This window comes from Antechinus flavipes, chromosome 4 (assembly GCF_016432865.1).
Source record: "Antechinus flavipes isolate AdamAnt ecotype Samford, QLD, Australia chromosome 4, AdamAnt_v2, whole genome shotgun sequence".
NCBI classification, from domain to species: Eukaryota; Metazoa; Chordata; class Mammalia; order Dasyuromorphia; family Dasyuridae; genus Antechinus; species Antechinus flavipes.
This window is the reverse complement of record NC_067401.1, coordinates 193434885-193448312: the sequence shown is the minus strand read 5'-3', so window position 1 is coordinate 193448312 and position 13428 is coordinate 193434885. Positions and strand designations below refer to the sequence as shown.

General features: G+C 39.2%; 1 protein-coding gene across 2 annotated transcripts in view; it reads left to right on the top strand.

Moving 5' to 3' along the window:
- ILRUN (inflammation and lipid regulator with UBA-like and NBR1-like domains) overlaps positions 1 to 13428 on the top strand; it is a 186626-nt gene that overhangs the window by 126234 nt on the left and 46964 nt on the right. The window contains exon 5 of one of the 2 annotated variants that reach the window (XM_051996439.1): positions 184 to 3068. The exons of the other annotated variant lie outside the window; for it this stretch is intronic. Within the exon in view, the coding sequence (XP_051852399.1) occupies positions 184 to 219 (36 nt within the window). The 3' untranslated portion in view covers positions 220 to 3068. Of the gene's footprint in view, positions 1 to 183; positions 3069 to 13428 lie in introns of those variants that run through there. 2 annotated transcript variants of the gene reach the window in all.

Genomic DNA, 13428 nt, shown 5'->3' with positions numbered 1-13428 from the left:
CCTTTACTCCCAAGTCCTTGGTTCTCTCCACTATCACACGGACTTCTGGTAACCAAGGGATCCCTTTGACAGTTGAAATGATGGAATAAAGTGTATTAAATGCTTGTTGATTCTGCTAATGGTTGACAGTGTCTTTTCTGCTATCAAAAATAAATCACTGATTTTCTCTTAACTCTTTTCTAGGGGTTCCACGGCCCTTATCCTTTTGGACAGTCTTAATACGGGTATCATCGTGAAGAGAAATTTACAAAGAAGGATTGACTTTGGGGGGAGGGGGAGCAAGAGGTTCCTTTGAATTCCAGACAACACAATATGGACCTCTGGCTCAGACTCCACATCCTGGATGAAGAGGAATCTAAACAGACTAGTTTCAAGTAAACTCCGTATGCATGTGTGAATGCTGAATTGCGGGAATGCTGATTGAGGCTACAAAGAAGAAATCCTCACGGTCAACTGTGTTATAGGAAGGAGGGGAAGGGCTGTGGGGTTTTTTGTTTTGTTTTGTTTTATTTTTTTTTTTTAAGGTATCACAAGTGATTAGGTTGCTCAGGAGGGGAAAAAAGTTTAGAAATGGGAGAGAGAAAAAAGCCATCTTTTTAAACAAAACTTATTTTGCCTATAGAGAGGCTGTTTGTTATTTTGAGAAAAATGTTAAGTCGTTTTTTGATTTGTTTATCCCCACTCCCAGTCTCTACCCCCACCTTCTCTCCCTATCCTCCAACCTCATTTTTAAAAAACAAGGGGCAGCATGTGTGGTTTTGGATTGGTTGTTTTACTCCTTGCTCTCAGCAGGGGGGGTTTGGAAGCTCGAGTTGTGTGTGTTTTGGGGGGTTTGTGTGTCATAGCATTGAGTGTTTATCTGTTGTTCAATGTGAGGTTAGAGCAGGCACTGACCTTGTGTTTTGAATGGCATCTGCCATTTAGTTGTTGCTCTCTCCCTTTACTCCCCCACCCCAGTCTTGTTGATTTACCCTTTTGGCATTTGAATTAGCCAGTCCATGGCTCTTTATCTTAAGAAAATCTCTTTGAAAACCAAATTCTTTCTGTGTCTTCAACAGGCTTTTGGAACAGACCTTAGATGATGGAGGCTTTTATTCAACTGAAGGAATTCCTGACACATGTACATGCATGCACATGCACTCAGAAATTTGTAATAAGAAACAAAATTGCTTTTCTTCCACAATTCTCTTATTTTAGAGAAATATTCTCCATAGGTGAAATACTATTTGTGGTTTTTCATGCATTGACTTTCAATAGCAAGGGACATATCCTTATGTTCCCTTCTCTCCTCCCCTTCCAAAAAAAGTATATGTTTCTTGGTGTAATTCACCAACTAGTGTGTAGGGTGTAAGTTTTTTAAGGTGTCATGTGTTTCTGTTTTCACCAAATTTCCTTTCCTGTATTTTCCTTTTAGTCCTCCTTTGTGATATGTTACAGACAGCCTGTGGAGGCTGAGCTGTTGCTGTCTGGAAAATATTAAAACTAGAGCTGGAAATGTAATCAGCCATAGGGGAGAGCCACATTCAGTCACTTCTCAATCTTAGAGGCCACATTAGTCTGGAAACGAGAGGTCCTCTGGACAGGGTGCTTTGTAGAAGTGGCTGGGAACTAGGATTAATGGGCAAGGGAGGAGGGAGGGGGGAGCGGGGTGGGAATTACAGCCAGAGCTAGAGTCCAGCTGCTGGCTATACATCTGTTTCAGGCTCACATCTCTGCATTGCCCTTGCAGCCTGTTGGCTCTGGGACGTGTAAGATATGGATAATCCTAATGGGAAGCTTGAACCAGGCTAGAACAGCTGTCTGCCAAAGATACAAGAATATGCAAAGTCCTCTTCCAGCCCCTATCCTTTCCCCTTTAGCATACCGCCCCCCACTTCCATTATCCTTCTCCCTAAACCACACTAAAAAGTCTTAGCAAATAACCAAGTCAGGAGGGTTTGTGTTGTCTCTCAGTGAGTAGATCTGAAATGCAGTTGCAATATTGTCTGCCCATTGCTACTGCCAGGGTGGCATTAAGCTTCCCAGACTAGATATGCAGCTGCAGGGGATCTTGTAGCCTCTGTTTGTATGTGTGTCTTTGTGTGCTTGAGCGAATGTATGTTTAAGATTTTTGATGTCTCTGAATGATAGTTCTAAGAATGTTGTCCTCATCATCATCCTCTTATACTGGTGTTTTTTAAAAGCATGATTGTAGGAAAGGGACTTATGTATATGACAGAGAGAATGAGAAAATGAGAGAGTGAGAGAATATGTCTGTGCACTATAATGAGAGGATGGCCTTTTGCCTACTAGGGAAGCCCTGGGCAATGTTAGGAGCCAGCATGATCATAAAGGAGCAATTGTAGACCAGTATGAGACTGGGGGTAATGTTTATACTGCAGTAACATTTTCTATGCACTTGCTGAGTGCCTCATCATTCCCTTGGCTAGAGGGGAAAATGTGCTGAGTGATTGGAGCTGAGCTAGACCAGTAGAGTTCCAAGTTCTAAGAAGCAGATTGTGGAACTCTGGGAAAAGGTATAGATTTCTACTTCATTTGCCATCTTCTGCCCTTTCAGACTTTTTGTGGGCTTAGCATATATGTTGAGACCCAGGATTCTTCTGCTAGTTCTTTCTTTTGCTAGCCCAGAAAATGGAAAATCAGCAGCCCCTCCCAATTTGCCCTTTGCTACATCATACATGGGCCTAATTTGTATTTGAGTTTTTCCACCCATTATAATAGCAATAGGGGGATTGGCTACTAATGACATGTCAACCTTCTTGGATCACAGGTCTGACCCCTTCCCTGAAGTTGGGTGATGATTCTTACCTGGAGTCATTTTTAGTTTAAATTCCCTTAAAAAAAGTACAAATCAAAGAGTGAGTACTGAGTCAAATGAAACAGTACATAACATGGTCAGCATGTCTCATTTGTTTTTTCTTCTTTGGCTAATTGGTAGAATGCTCCCATTCCTTCTGTTCTTATTTTGAAAAACATCCCACAATCCTTATAAATCTTTGGGCAAGCTTTCCTTTTGAGATAAGGAGGGAGACATTTTGCTGCCTTGTCCGCAAAATGAGAAGTATTTCCCCTTTGGTGCTAACTCATGGTCTACCTTGTTTAGGCCAATGGGGAGTAGCTAGGGGCTCAGGGTGAGATCACTATGTGTGGTGTATGTGTGCATGTGTTCCTTTAAGGGAAGGTGTGATAAGACTGTTTGGAGCATAACTCTAAAGTAAATCTGTGTTTCCTTCTGGGAGAGTGCTCCAGTCTGGCAAAGAATCTTCCCTAATATAGTAATATGGTCTAAGGGTAATTAAGAAAGGAAGGTGAAGGGGACAGAACCTCCAGGACTTGGTCTGTGCCCTAACTAGCACCTGGAGTGTAGGGATGCTGGGCCCAACTGGAAATGCAATGCACGATGTTCCTGCTTGGGCTTTCCTTCCTTCTTTCTGGTCATTGGAGAGAGGTGGCATGAAGGAAAAGCAGCAGCTCCAGGCTGCCACCTCTTATTAGGGTGGTGATGCATGTGGAGAAAGGGGTAGGGTGGGGGGGAGAGGAAAGGGGAGAGAAATTGAGAGAGAGAGAGAGAGAGAGAGAGAGAGAGAGAGAGAGAGAGAGAGAGAGAGAAAGAGTGGCACGAGAGCATGTGAATGTTGGATGATGTGGTGGGGCCTCACAGTGCCTGGAAGGAGATGGTGAAGAGGCTTTTCATTACTGTATAAATGAATATTTGTATGATTAAATTAACGCAAAAAATCTACATCTGTCCAAACATGGTGTGTTTCATTGAACTCGCTTATCAAGTTCTACTACTCCTTTGCACCCCAAAAATTTCATTCACCTGATTGTCAACCTTGTGACATTTTGCCAGTAGCCGGGTTTTGGTTTGTGGGGGGGCTCTCCCAGTCATTAGTCATCTAGACTGTGGGACTTACTCTGCTACAATTTGAAAAATAATCAATTACAACCACATGCTTTAGTCTATCATTATTATTGGTGCTTATCTCCTCAGAGGATTAAAAACCTGCTCTCAAAGGATAAGCAGTAGTTTGTTTTTTTTTTTTTAATAGTATTTTATTTTTCCAAGTGCATTCAAAAACAGTTTTCAGCATTCACCTTTGAAAAACCTTGTGTTTTAAATTTTTCTCCATTACTCTCTCCTTCTCCCCTCCCCAAGACAACAAGTAATCCAATATAAGTTAAACATGTGCAGTTCTTCTAAACATATTTCCATGTTCTTGTGCTGGCAGAAGAAAAATCACATCAAAAGGAAAAAAAAAAACAAGGAAAAAAAGCAAATAGCCAGCAAAAAAGTGAGAATACTATGCTTTGATCCACATTCAGTCTCCATAGTTCATTCTCTTTAGGTGCAGATGGCTCTCTCCATCACAAGTCTGCTTTGAAAAGAGCCAAGTCCATCACAGTTGATCATTATACAACCTGACTGTTACTATGTACAATATTTTCCTGGTTCTTCTCATATCATTCAGCATCAGTTCATATAAGTCTTTCCAGGATTTTCTGAAAACAGCATGCTTATTATTCCTTATAGGACAATAACATATGCCATAATTTATTCAGCCATTCCCCAATTGATGAGCATTCACCTAATTTCCATTTCCTTGTCACTACAAAAAGGATTGCTCCAAATACTTTTGCATATGTGGGTCCTTTTCCTTCTTCTATGATCTCTTTGGGATACAGAACCATTAGAGACATTGCTGGATCAAAGGGTATGCACAGTTTGATAGTCTTTTGAGTTTAGTTCTGAATTGTTCTCCAGAATCTTTTTGCAGCTCTACAAACAATGCGTTTAGTGTCCCAGTTTTCCTACATCCTCTCCAATAATTATCATTTTTTCTTGTCATCTTAGCTGACTGAAAGGTAAGAAATGATACCTTAGAGTTGTCTGAATTGCTTTTCTCTAATCAATAGTGATTTAGAGCATTTTTTATATGATTAGAAATGGTGGTGGTAGTTGTTTTAAAAAATTACTGACTACCTACTCATAAGTCCAGCTCTGGTTGGTACTGAAATGATGGGGAAGAGGAGGGAATGGCTTGGTAGGGGCCTCTAGACACAAGGCTGGATTTTCCTACCCACTGTGTCCTTTTCCCTAATTGAGAGCCTTTGGGTTGGAAGAGTCTTCTTTGTTCCAGTTGGAAGTTTGGGGCATTCTCTTTGGGGCATTATTTTAAAGTAAATCTGTGCTTCTTTCTGGGAGAGATGCTTCCAGTATGGGAAAAAATCTGCCCACATAGTAATATGGCCTATGGTCACTGATAGAATGTTGTCTCACCATAACCAGCTTCACTGGATAAAGTCTTTGTTCCTTTTTATTTGCTGTCCCCCACCCCTATCCCTTGTAAACAAAGGGAGTTGCTGCTATGGCTAGACTGCTTCATAGTGAGTAAGAGGCAGGGAGAAGGATTGTGTTCCCTGAGTTGGAATTTTGTTTCACACAGAAACCATATTAAGAACAATATGAGGATACTGAACAAATTTTTCATAGATCTGTCGAGAACTCTAATCAGCATTTTAAACATTATTTCTCTGGAAATATGTCCTGTTTTGCTCATGAGAGGACAAACTGAGTAAGTCTTATCTCTCCCTATAAGAAAATGGCAATCTAGTTAGAAAGATGGCATAAATATATTAGAAGTTAAACACCACTACAAGGATCAGTAAAGATAATACGTGGCAGTGTGTTATTTTTTCTTTTAAACATTGCTGTTTGTTTTTGCATCACATTGATTTTTTTTAATGCACCCTTCCTCTTACTCTACAATGAGCTATCCCTTGTAACAAGATGAAAAACATCATGTGATTGATGTCAGATGAATGGTGAGTTCAGTTCAATAAATATTAAGTGCCTATTCCATTGAAGTTAGCTTCAATGCTAGATTCTTAGGGCACAAAGACAAAAATTAATGATGCTATGCCGTAAAGTCAGAAAAAATAGTTCATACCTTCTAAGGGGATACAATGAATCTAAGATCATTTAAGAAAGGAGAGTACTATGAGTAGGAAGGGAGGAAGAAAGAAAGGCTATCCTTTAGAAGGTTGTACCTGAACTGAGCCTGTAAGAAGACAGTAATGGCTGATACATAGCTTTAATGTTTGCCAAGTCCCTTGTATACATTATATCATCTAGACCTAACAACAAACCTGGGAGTAGACACATTCTTTTTTTTTTTATCTGAGGAGATTCATGTCCAATATTACCTGGGACTGTAGGTAGGCATTTCAGCTTGAGTTTCTTAAATCTAAATCCAGTTTAACAAAGATCTTTGGTTCTGCTACTCACTCAAAAAAATGAGATGATGAGATTGAGATTGAGAAGTTCTCTTCCATTTCTAAATCCTGTGATCCCACAAAAACAAATTAAGGATTCTGAGAGTTAGAAGTGGAAAAAAAAAAAAAGTGAGACTAGGTGTGAGAATAACCTGTTTGAGGACATGGAGATTAAGATGTCTAGAGAATAGCCTTTTTCTTTGGGACATTGATTGTATTGGAGAGAATAATGTGAAATGTTTAGGAATATAGATAAGCATCTAAATAAATAATATTTTTAATTTAAATGTCAGATTGAATTGGCAATAGAGACACCAATCTCAGATTATTTTGTCAAATATGTATAGGATGGATTAGGGAGGAAAGAACGAGGCAAGGAATCAAGGAGAACTATTAGTCTTTAGCACAGTCTGGAGATGACTCGCCTCCTTTCATGATACTACTCTTCTTTGTCCTATTTGTATGACTGCTCAATTTCCTTGATAAATCATTTGGTAGTGAGAGAAATAGGAGGTAGCCACAGGAAATATAGAGAAGATGACTGGGGCTTCAGTACATTCAAACACCAGTTGCTCTGACTGTCTCCCTAAGCCTTATGTCTATGGAACCTTTCCATTTCTTCATTTTGTCTTTGAAGAGGAGGGAATAGCCAAGTTGCTTCCACTTGTTAGAAGCAGGGAAATGAAAGCTCAAGAGAAACCAACTTAGATACCTGGTGTCAGAATAATATTTAAACCCTTCTCTTTTAGCTTTTAAGAACAATACTGTCCTGTTACTATCCTGACCTCATAGATCCCTGAATTTTTATTGTAAGAAGTATTTCTAGGTAATTTAATAATAGATGAATATTTAGTTAACAAGGGAGACTACAAATACATAAATATATGCAGCATAAATATAAAGTGAATAAATATAAATCTACATACAAGGTAATTTGGGAGGATTATGAAAAACTTCATTTAGGACACAGTCCTTGAGATCCTTTCTTCAAGGAAGAGAGGGACGGAGGAAAAGGTAAATATGGAATGTATTCCAGGCATATGGAACAGCCAGTGCTAAATAATAGAAAAAAGAGATGGCGTGTTTTGTGTGAGAAACAAAGAAAAAGCCGGTTTGGCCAGTTCACAGAGTATAGGAGGAGGAGTAATGTCCAGTGAGGCTGGAAAGATAGGTTGGATCCGGATATAGTAGGTCTTATTTAAAGCTAAACACAGGAATTTGTTTTAGAGTCAGTAAGATGCTACTGGAGTTTATTGAATAGAGGGGGAGTCACTTAGTCACCTGTGCCCGTAAGGAAAATTTCTTTTGAGTGGTGTGTAGAATGAATTGGAGTGATGAGAAATTTGTGCCAGGAGACCAGTGAGGAGACTTGTTACAGTCATCTAGGAGAGGATGATGAGAAACTGAAGTAAAAGCTCCGTGAATCAAGTCTTAAGAGATGTAAAGGTAGAGACAGCAAAATTTGGCAAGAGATTGGATTTGTGGTGTGAGGAAGAGTATCAATAATCCAGCATAATGCAGAAGTCACAAAGCTGGAACACTGAAAAGATAGTGCTAACTTTGGCAGAAATAGGAAAGTTTTTGGGAAAAGGCAATAAATTCAATTTTTGTCATTTTAATTTTTCCAGGGTCATATCTCTTCTAAGTGTCAGAGTCAGAAACTGAACCCAGGTTTTAGCACTTTACCCACTTTGCTATGCTGCCTCCCAAGGTAACTCACTTAATAATAGAACCAGAACAGGTCATTTGTGCCAGTTAACAAGTACTTATTAAACACTAGTTCCAGATACTGTGCTAAGCACTGGATTACAAAGGAAGGTAAAAATATAAACCCTGCCCTCAAGTTACATTCTGATGGTTGAAGGACTTTATTTAAGTCTTTATAGTTTTATGATTGCTTTCTATGATAAAGGCTGTAAAGTTGCTAGAGCAGAAACAGGGCCTACAACTTGGATAGTACTGCTGTTCTTGGTTCTTTTGGCCTTAACTGCCCATCAGTGACAGCTGACAAATGATTGTAAGTGATGGTGTTGAGATGGGCTAGAAACTGGGTTGAGTAGTTCAGTGACCATTGCTATTCCTAAGATTTTGGGGTTTCAGGGTCCTAGGTTGATTCCACTGTGACCTGAGGTGAGGTGATGGCAGTAGTTTGATCCTATGGCATGTTGTTCTCTTGTCTCTCCTTCGTTATGATAACCCAGCTCACTTCCCTCAGAGGTGGCAGAATAGTATAAAATGGTAAGATTCTTATTCGAAATAGTTAATAGAAAATTATTTACCCAGTAATAGAGAAAGGAAATAACTTACCGAGTTACACAGGTTAATAAGTACTAGAGGCAGAATTCATATCCGATTTTCAGATCTAATTCATGATCTTTTCCCTGTGCCACTGGCAACCCAATTTAACACAAAATGAATAGTTGTATATTCTGAAAAGGAACATTTGAGTTCCTTGTTGCATTTTCTGCCTCCTCTTAGTCCTTCACTGTGCCAGGAAATGGAGATGTCAGATAGTTCAGCAGAGGAGCTGGCCCTAATGAGCAGGATAATGGAGGATGAAGGGTTGCAGAAGAGGGAGATCACTTCTCTGAGGCTATACAGCAAGGTAGTGCTCAAATTGGGGCCTAAAACCAAGATTCTAGGCCTGTTGGTCCAGCCTCTGGTCTAGCTGCAAGCACAACTGGAGTAGGATGGGGTAGAAAATGAGACATTAGTATGGTATGGATTAATGTACATTATGAAGATGTTAGAGATCAACCCCCTAAAATTTTTATATAGATTATTGTTAACTTTTGTTTTTATATCACCTTCATTTCCCTCTGTCTCTTTTTCTCCCAGACAACTATCCCTTAAAACAAAGACTTTGAAAAAGAAAACCAAAAGTCTCAGATACTTCCTACTATGTGACCTAGGGCAAATCACTTAATTTCTTCCAAGAAAAAAAGAAAACAAAAACTAGGAAGGCAAGACCAACCCCCTCACTCTATGGAGAAAGAAACTTAGGACTAAACAGAAAAAAAGATTTACACAGGATCATATAGATAGTAACAGAGCTGGGATTTGAACTCACATCCTCAGACTCTAAAAAGAAACATCCCCCTTCAGAGTGGAGTTCTTCTAGATTGAGTAAGTGCTTACTGCCCCTAACCCTTACCCCACCCCTATTCTATGGCTCAGGCCATGAACCCATATCCTGCTTCCAGTGCCTGTAGCTGTTTGTTCTGGTAGGGAAATGCAGCCCCTCCACCCCATCCCACCACCTGACTTCTTTCTCTCAGGACTGCCTCCCTTTGCTACTCACCATCATACACATACCCACACCTCTTTCTGTCACTGAGCAGCTAAATACTTGACAGAATCTGTTTGTCTTTGGGGCTGTAACCTGTCACAAATCCACCGGGCTCAGGAAAAAGCAGAGCAGATCAGATGGCGCCTCCTCACCCAGGTCATTCCCACGGGGACTTTGTGACACAGGTGAGGGCTCTCAGCCATAGTTCTGTGTATGTGTTCGTTGGAGGGGGGAGGGAGAGTAGGGGGCAGGATGCCAGGGCCCAGCCCTCTTGGCAAAACAAATGAGTCCCCCCACTGAAGTTGCACCTGGGCCAGCCTTACCTCCCACCCTGTTCTTCAAGCATCCTGCTGGGCACCTCCTGGTGCCCATACAACTCTTTCCCAGAGCAGAATTTGGATGCCTTGGCCTGTTTGGCAGTAGGGGAAGCCTCAGCTCAAGAATTGAACACACCCCTCACCACATCCTGAAGACCAGGATGGTGAGCCTTCACTGAGGCCATGGTGGCAGTTATTATTAAGAGTATTGTTACTGTCATTTTTATTTATTTGTGGTACAGCCAAAAGACTTGAATACAAAGAACTCTGAAGATCCAGATTCAAGTATCAGCCCTGACACTAACTGGCTTAACTTGGGCAGGTTGCCAGGTTTTCGTTTCCTCATGTGTAAAACATGGAGGTGGACAGTATGGACTTCTATGTCAAGTACGGTGCTAAGCTCCGAGGACGAAGCATGAATGAAACCCTTCTTTAATATTCTAATGAGGGAAATGAGTACAGAATTAAAGGTATCCAAGAGAACAAGGGCCTTTGTTCTAACTAGTGTTCTAACTTGTTCTAACTATTTTTAATAATTGAGATCAGGAAAGGTTTCAGTAGAAGTTGATGCTTGAGCTGTGATTTGAAGGAAGAGAAGATGCCCTTCTAGTTCTCACGTTTCAGTTGCTATTATCATTAATACCATATTGCATTTATATGGTGTTTGAGGTTTTATAAAGCACTTCATAGAAATTCCACTTGACTAATAATGGCAAACCTATCAAAATAGGTAGTATAAATACCATCCCCATTTTATAGATAGGTCAATTGATCAGAGTTTTTAAGTGACTTCCAAAGTTAAACATTAAGTAGCAGATCAAGGTCTCAAAATTCAAAGTTGTCTTAACTCTAAATCCAGCATCCCTGTATGGGCAGTATGCGTTGCTGAGCCTCTCCTTAAGAATAGGTCTGTTGCTTTGTCTAGAATGGGAGGCATAACTTTTTTTTCTTGCCGGGTCAGTCTATTGCTTTTATACCATATCTGTTTTTATACCATGGTTATTTCTGCCAAAATCCTCTCTTATTTTTGAACCTACCTTTGTAACAAAGAATGTGAGTAAATTAAACTAGCTAATAGAAGCAGTTTCTTGAGACAGTATACATCACATTCCACATTCATAGTCTTGCTTCTTCCCCATCTCTAAGAGGAAGACCATATATTTGACAATTATAATTAATCCAATTGTGTGTATGTGTGTTTTCAGTTACAATGTTGTCACTATATCTGTCCTCCTTTCTTGTTGTTTTTTTTTTTTTTGTTGTTGTTGTTTTGTTTTGTTCTTGCTTTACTGTATATCGGTGTATTATAAATCTTTAATAAACCAGGAAGCTAGACAAGATGGACATCAAGGAAATCTGTGCTTCTATCCATAGTTCTGTGGTCTCTTCTGGGGAAGGCATGAAGCAGGGTGACAACTTTCCCTTTTCTGGATAGAATGCCCTTGCGGCAGAGCCAGATTGAACACTAAGATATCTTTCTGTTCAGAGAGAAGCTGAAAAGACAGAGTTAACAGATTTGGGCAAAACCTTGCTTCCTTGTAAAGAATAACTTTAAGTTTTTCTAGCACTATTCATCTATTCCCTTATTTGATCCTCATAATAGCTAACATTTATATAATGCAGACTGTTCAGGCAAATGCTAAGTGCTTTACAGCTATGGTCCATGAAATCATGAAGATAGACTCAACTAAAGAGCAGCAACTTCCTGACTCTAGGCCCTGAACATGAACAAATAAATCATTTAAGATTTGTAAAAAGTTTTACAGATAACATCCCATTTTAGTTCCACAACAAACAATTTGAAATCTATGAAAGATATTTTAATGACTTAAGGTCTTATAACTAATGTAGTAGTACTACATTTTGGTTTTTTAAATATCTTTTTATTTCCTTCCAAATACATGCAAAAATAATTTTTAACATTTACCTTTACAAATCTTGTGTTCCAAATTTTTCTCCCTCCCTCTCCATCTTTCACAGACAGCAAGCAATCCAAGAAAAATCAAATCAAAAAGGAGAAAAAGAAACATGAGAAAGCAAATAACAAAAAAAAGTGAAGATGCTATACTTTGATCTATTAATCTCTATTCTCTATATTTTAAGTCTCTATAATTCTCTGTCTGAATGAAGATGGCTCTCTCCATTACAGAACTATTGGAATTGTCTTGAATCACCTCTTTGTTGAAAAGAGCCAAGTCAATCACAGTTGATCATCACATAATCTTGTTTCTATGTACAATGTTCTCTTGGTTCTGCTCATTTCACTCTGCATCAGTTCATGTAAATCCTTCCAGGATTTTCTGAAATCAGTGTGCTCATCATTCCTTATAGACCAATAATATTCTTCATATACCATAACTTAGTCATTCCCCAATTGATGATAATCCACTTAATTTCCATTTCCTTGTCACTATAAAGAGAACTGCTATAAATGTTTTGCATATGTGGGTCCTTTCTCCTTTTTTAAGATCTCTTTGGGATATAGAGCAGTAGAGACACTGCTGGATCAAAGGATATTCACGTTTGATAGCCCTTTGGGCATAGTTCCAAACTGCTTACCAGAATGATTGAATCATTTCACAACTTCACCAACAATGCATTAGTGGCCCAGTTTTCCCACATCACTTCCAAAATTATCTTGTCCAGCCCATTGGTCATCCTTAACCCCAAGGTGATTGATCAGGGCTGGAATTGGAATGTTGCTGCTAAATGGGTGGGTGAGCCCAGAGCTTGGTTAGGTTTTTTAATTGAGGCATCATTATGATTCAGGCCAGTTCCAATGATCTTGTGATGGAGAGAGCCATCTACACCTGGAGAGAGGACTGTGGGAACTGAGTGTGAATCACAACATAGCATTTTTATTTCTTTTGTTGTTTACTTGAATTTTCTTTTTTTTTTTCTTTTTTGATCTGATTTTTCTTATGCAGCAAAATAATTGTATAAATATGTTTGCCTATATGGGATTTACATATATTTTTACCATGTTTAACATATATTGGATTACTTGTATCTAGGGGAAAGAATACAGTGAAGGGGGGGATTAGAAACCAAGGTTTTGCATATCCTTGCATATGTTTTGAAAATTATAAAGCTTCAATTAAAAAAAACTTTTAAAAAATTGAGGCATCATTAGACCTTTGAAGAGTATTTCTCATTTTTTTTTTTTTCCCCAAAGAGGAACAATGACATGATCAGTGACTTGCACATAATTTGGATTTAACTGAGCATAGTTGGGCCTTACCCTTTCATCCAGAGTCATCAAAGTCCTATGGCAAGACAAAAGTCAGCATGATAAGCAATGGTCCAGGATACTATAGATGATCTTGGCAATTTTAATGTCTAAGCACTTCACAATATTTGCTTCAACCACCTTTGTGGCCTTTGCAAAATATAATTGTTCTCATCATTCTGCCAGAGAAAGTCTTCACATCCTTTGTGTAGACATTCCCTGGACTCACTGACAGGTTTGAAGACTGTCAATTACTTAACTTTGTTCTACTTTAAGCCTATCTGCTAAAATGGTTTTACTGAGGTATGGCTGCTGCA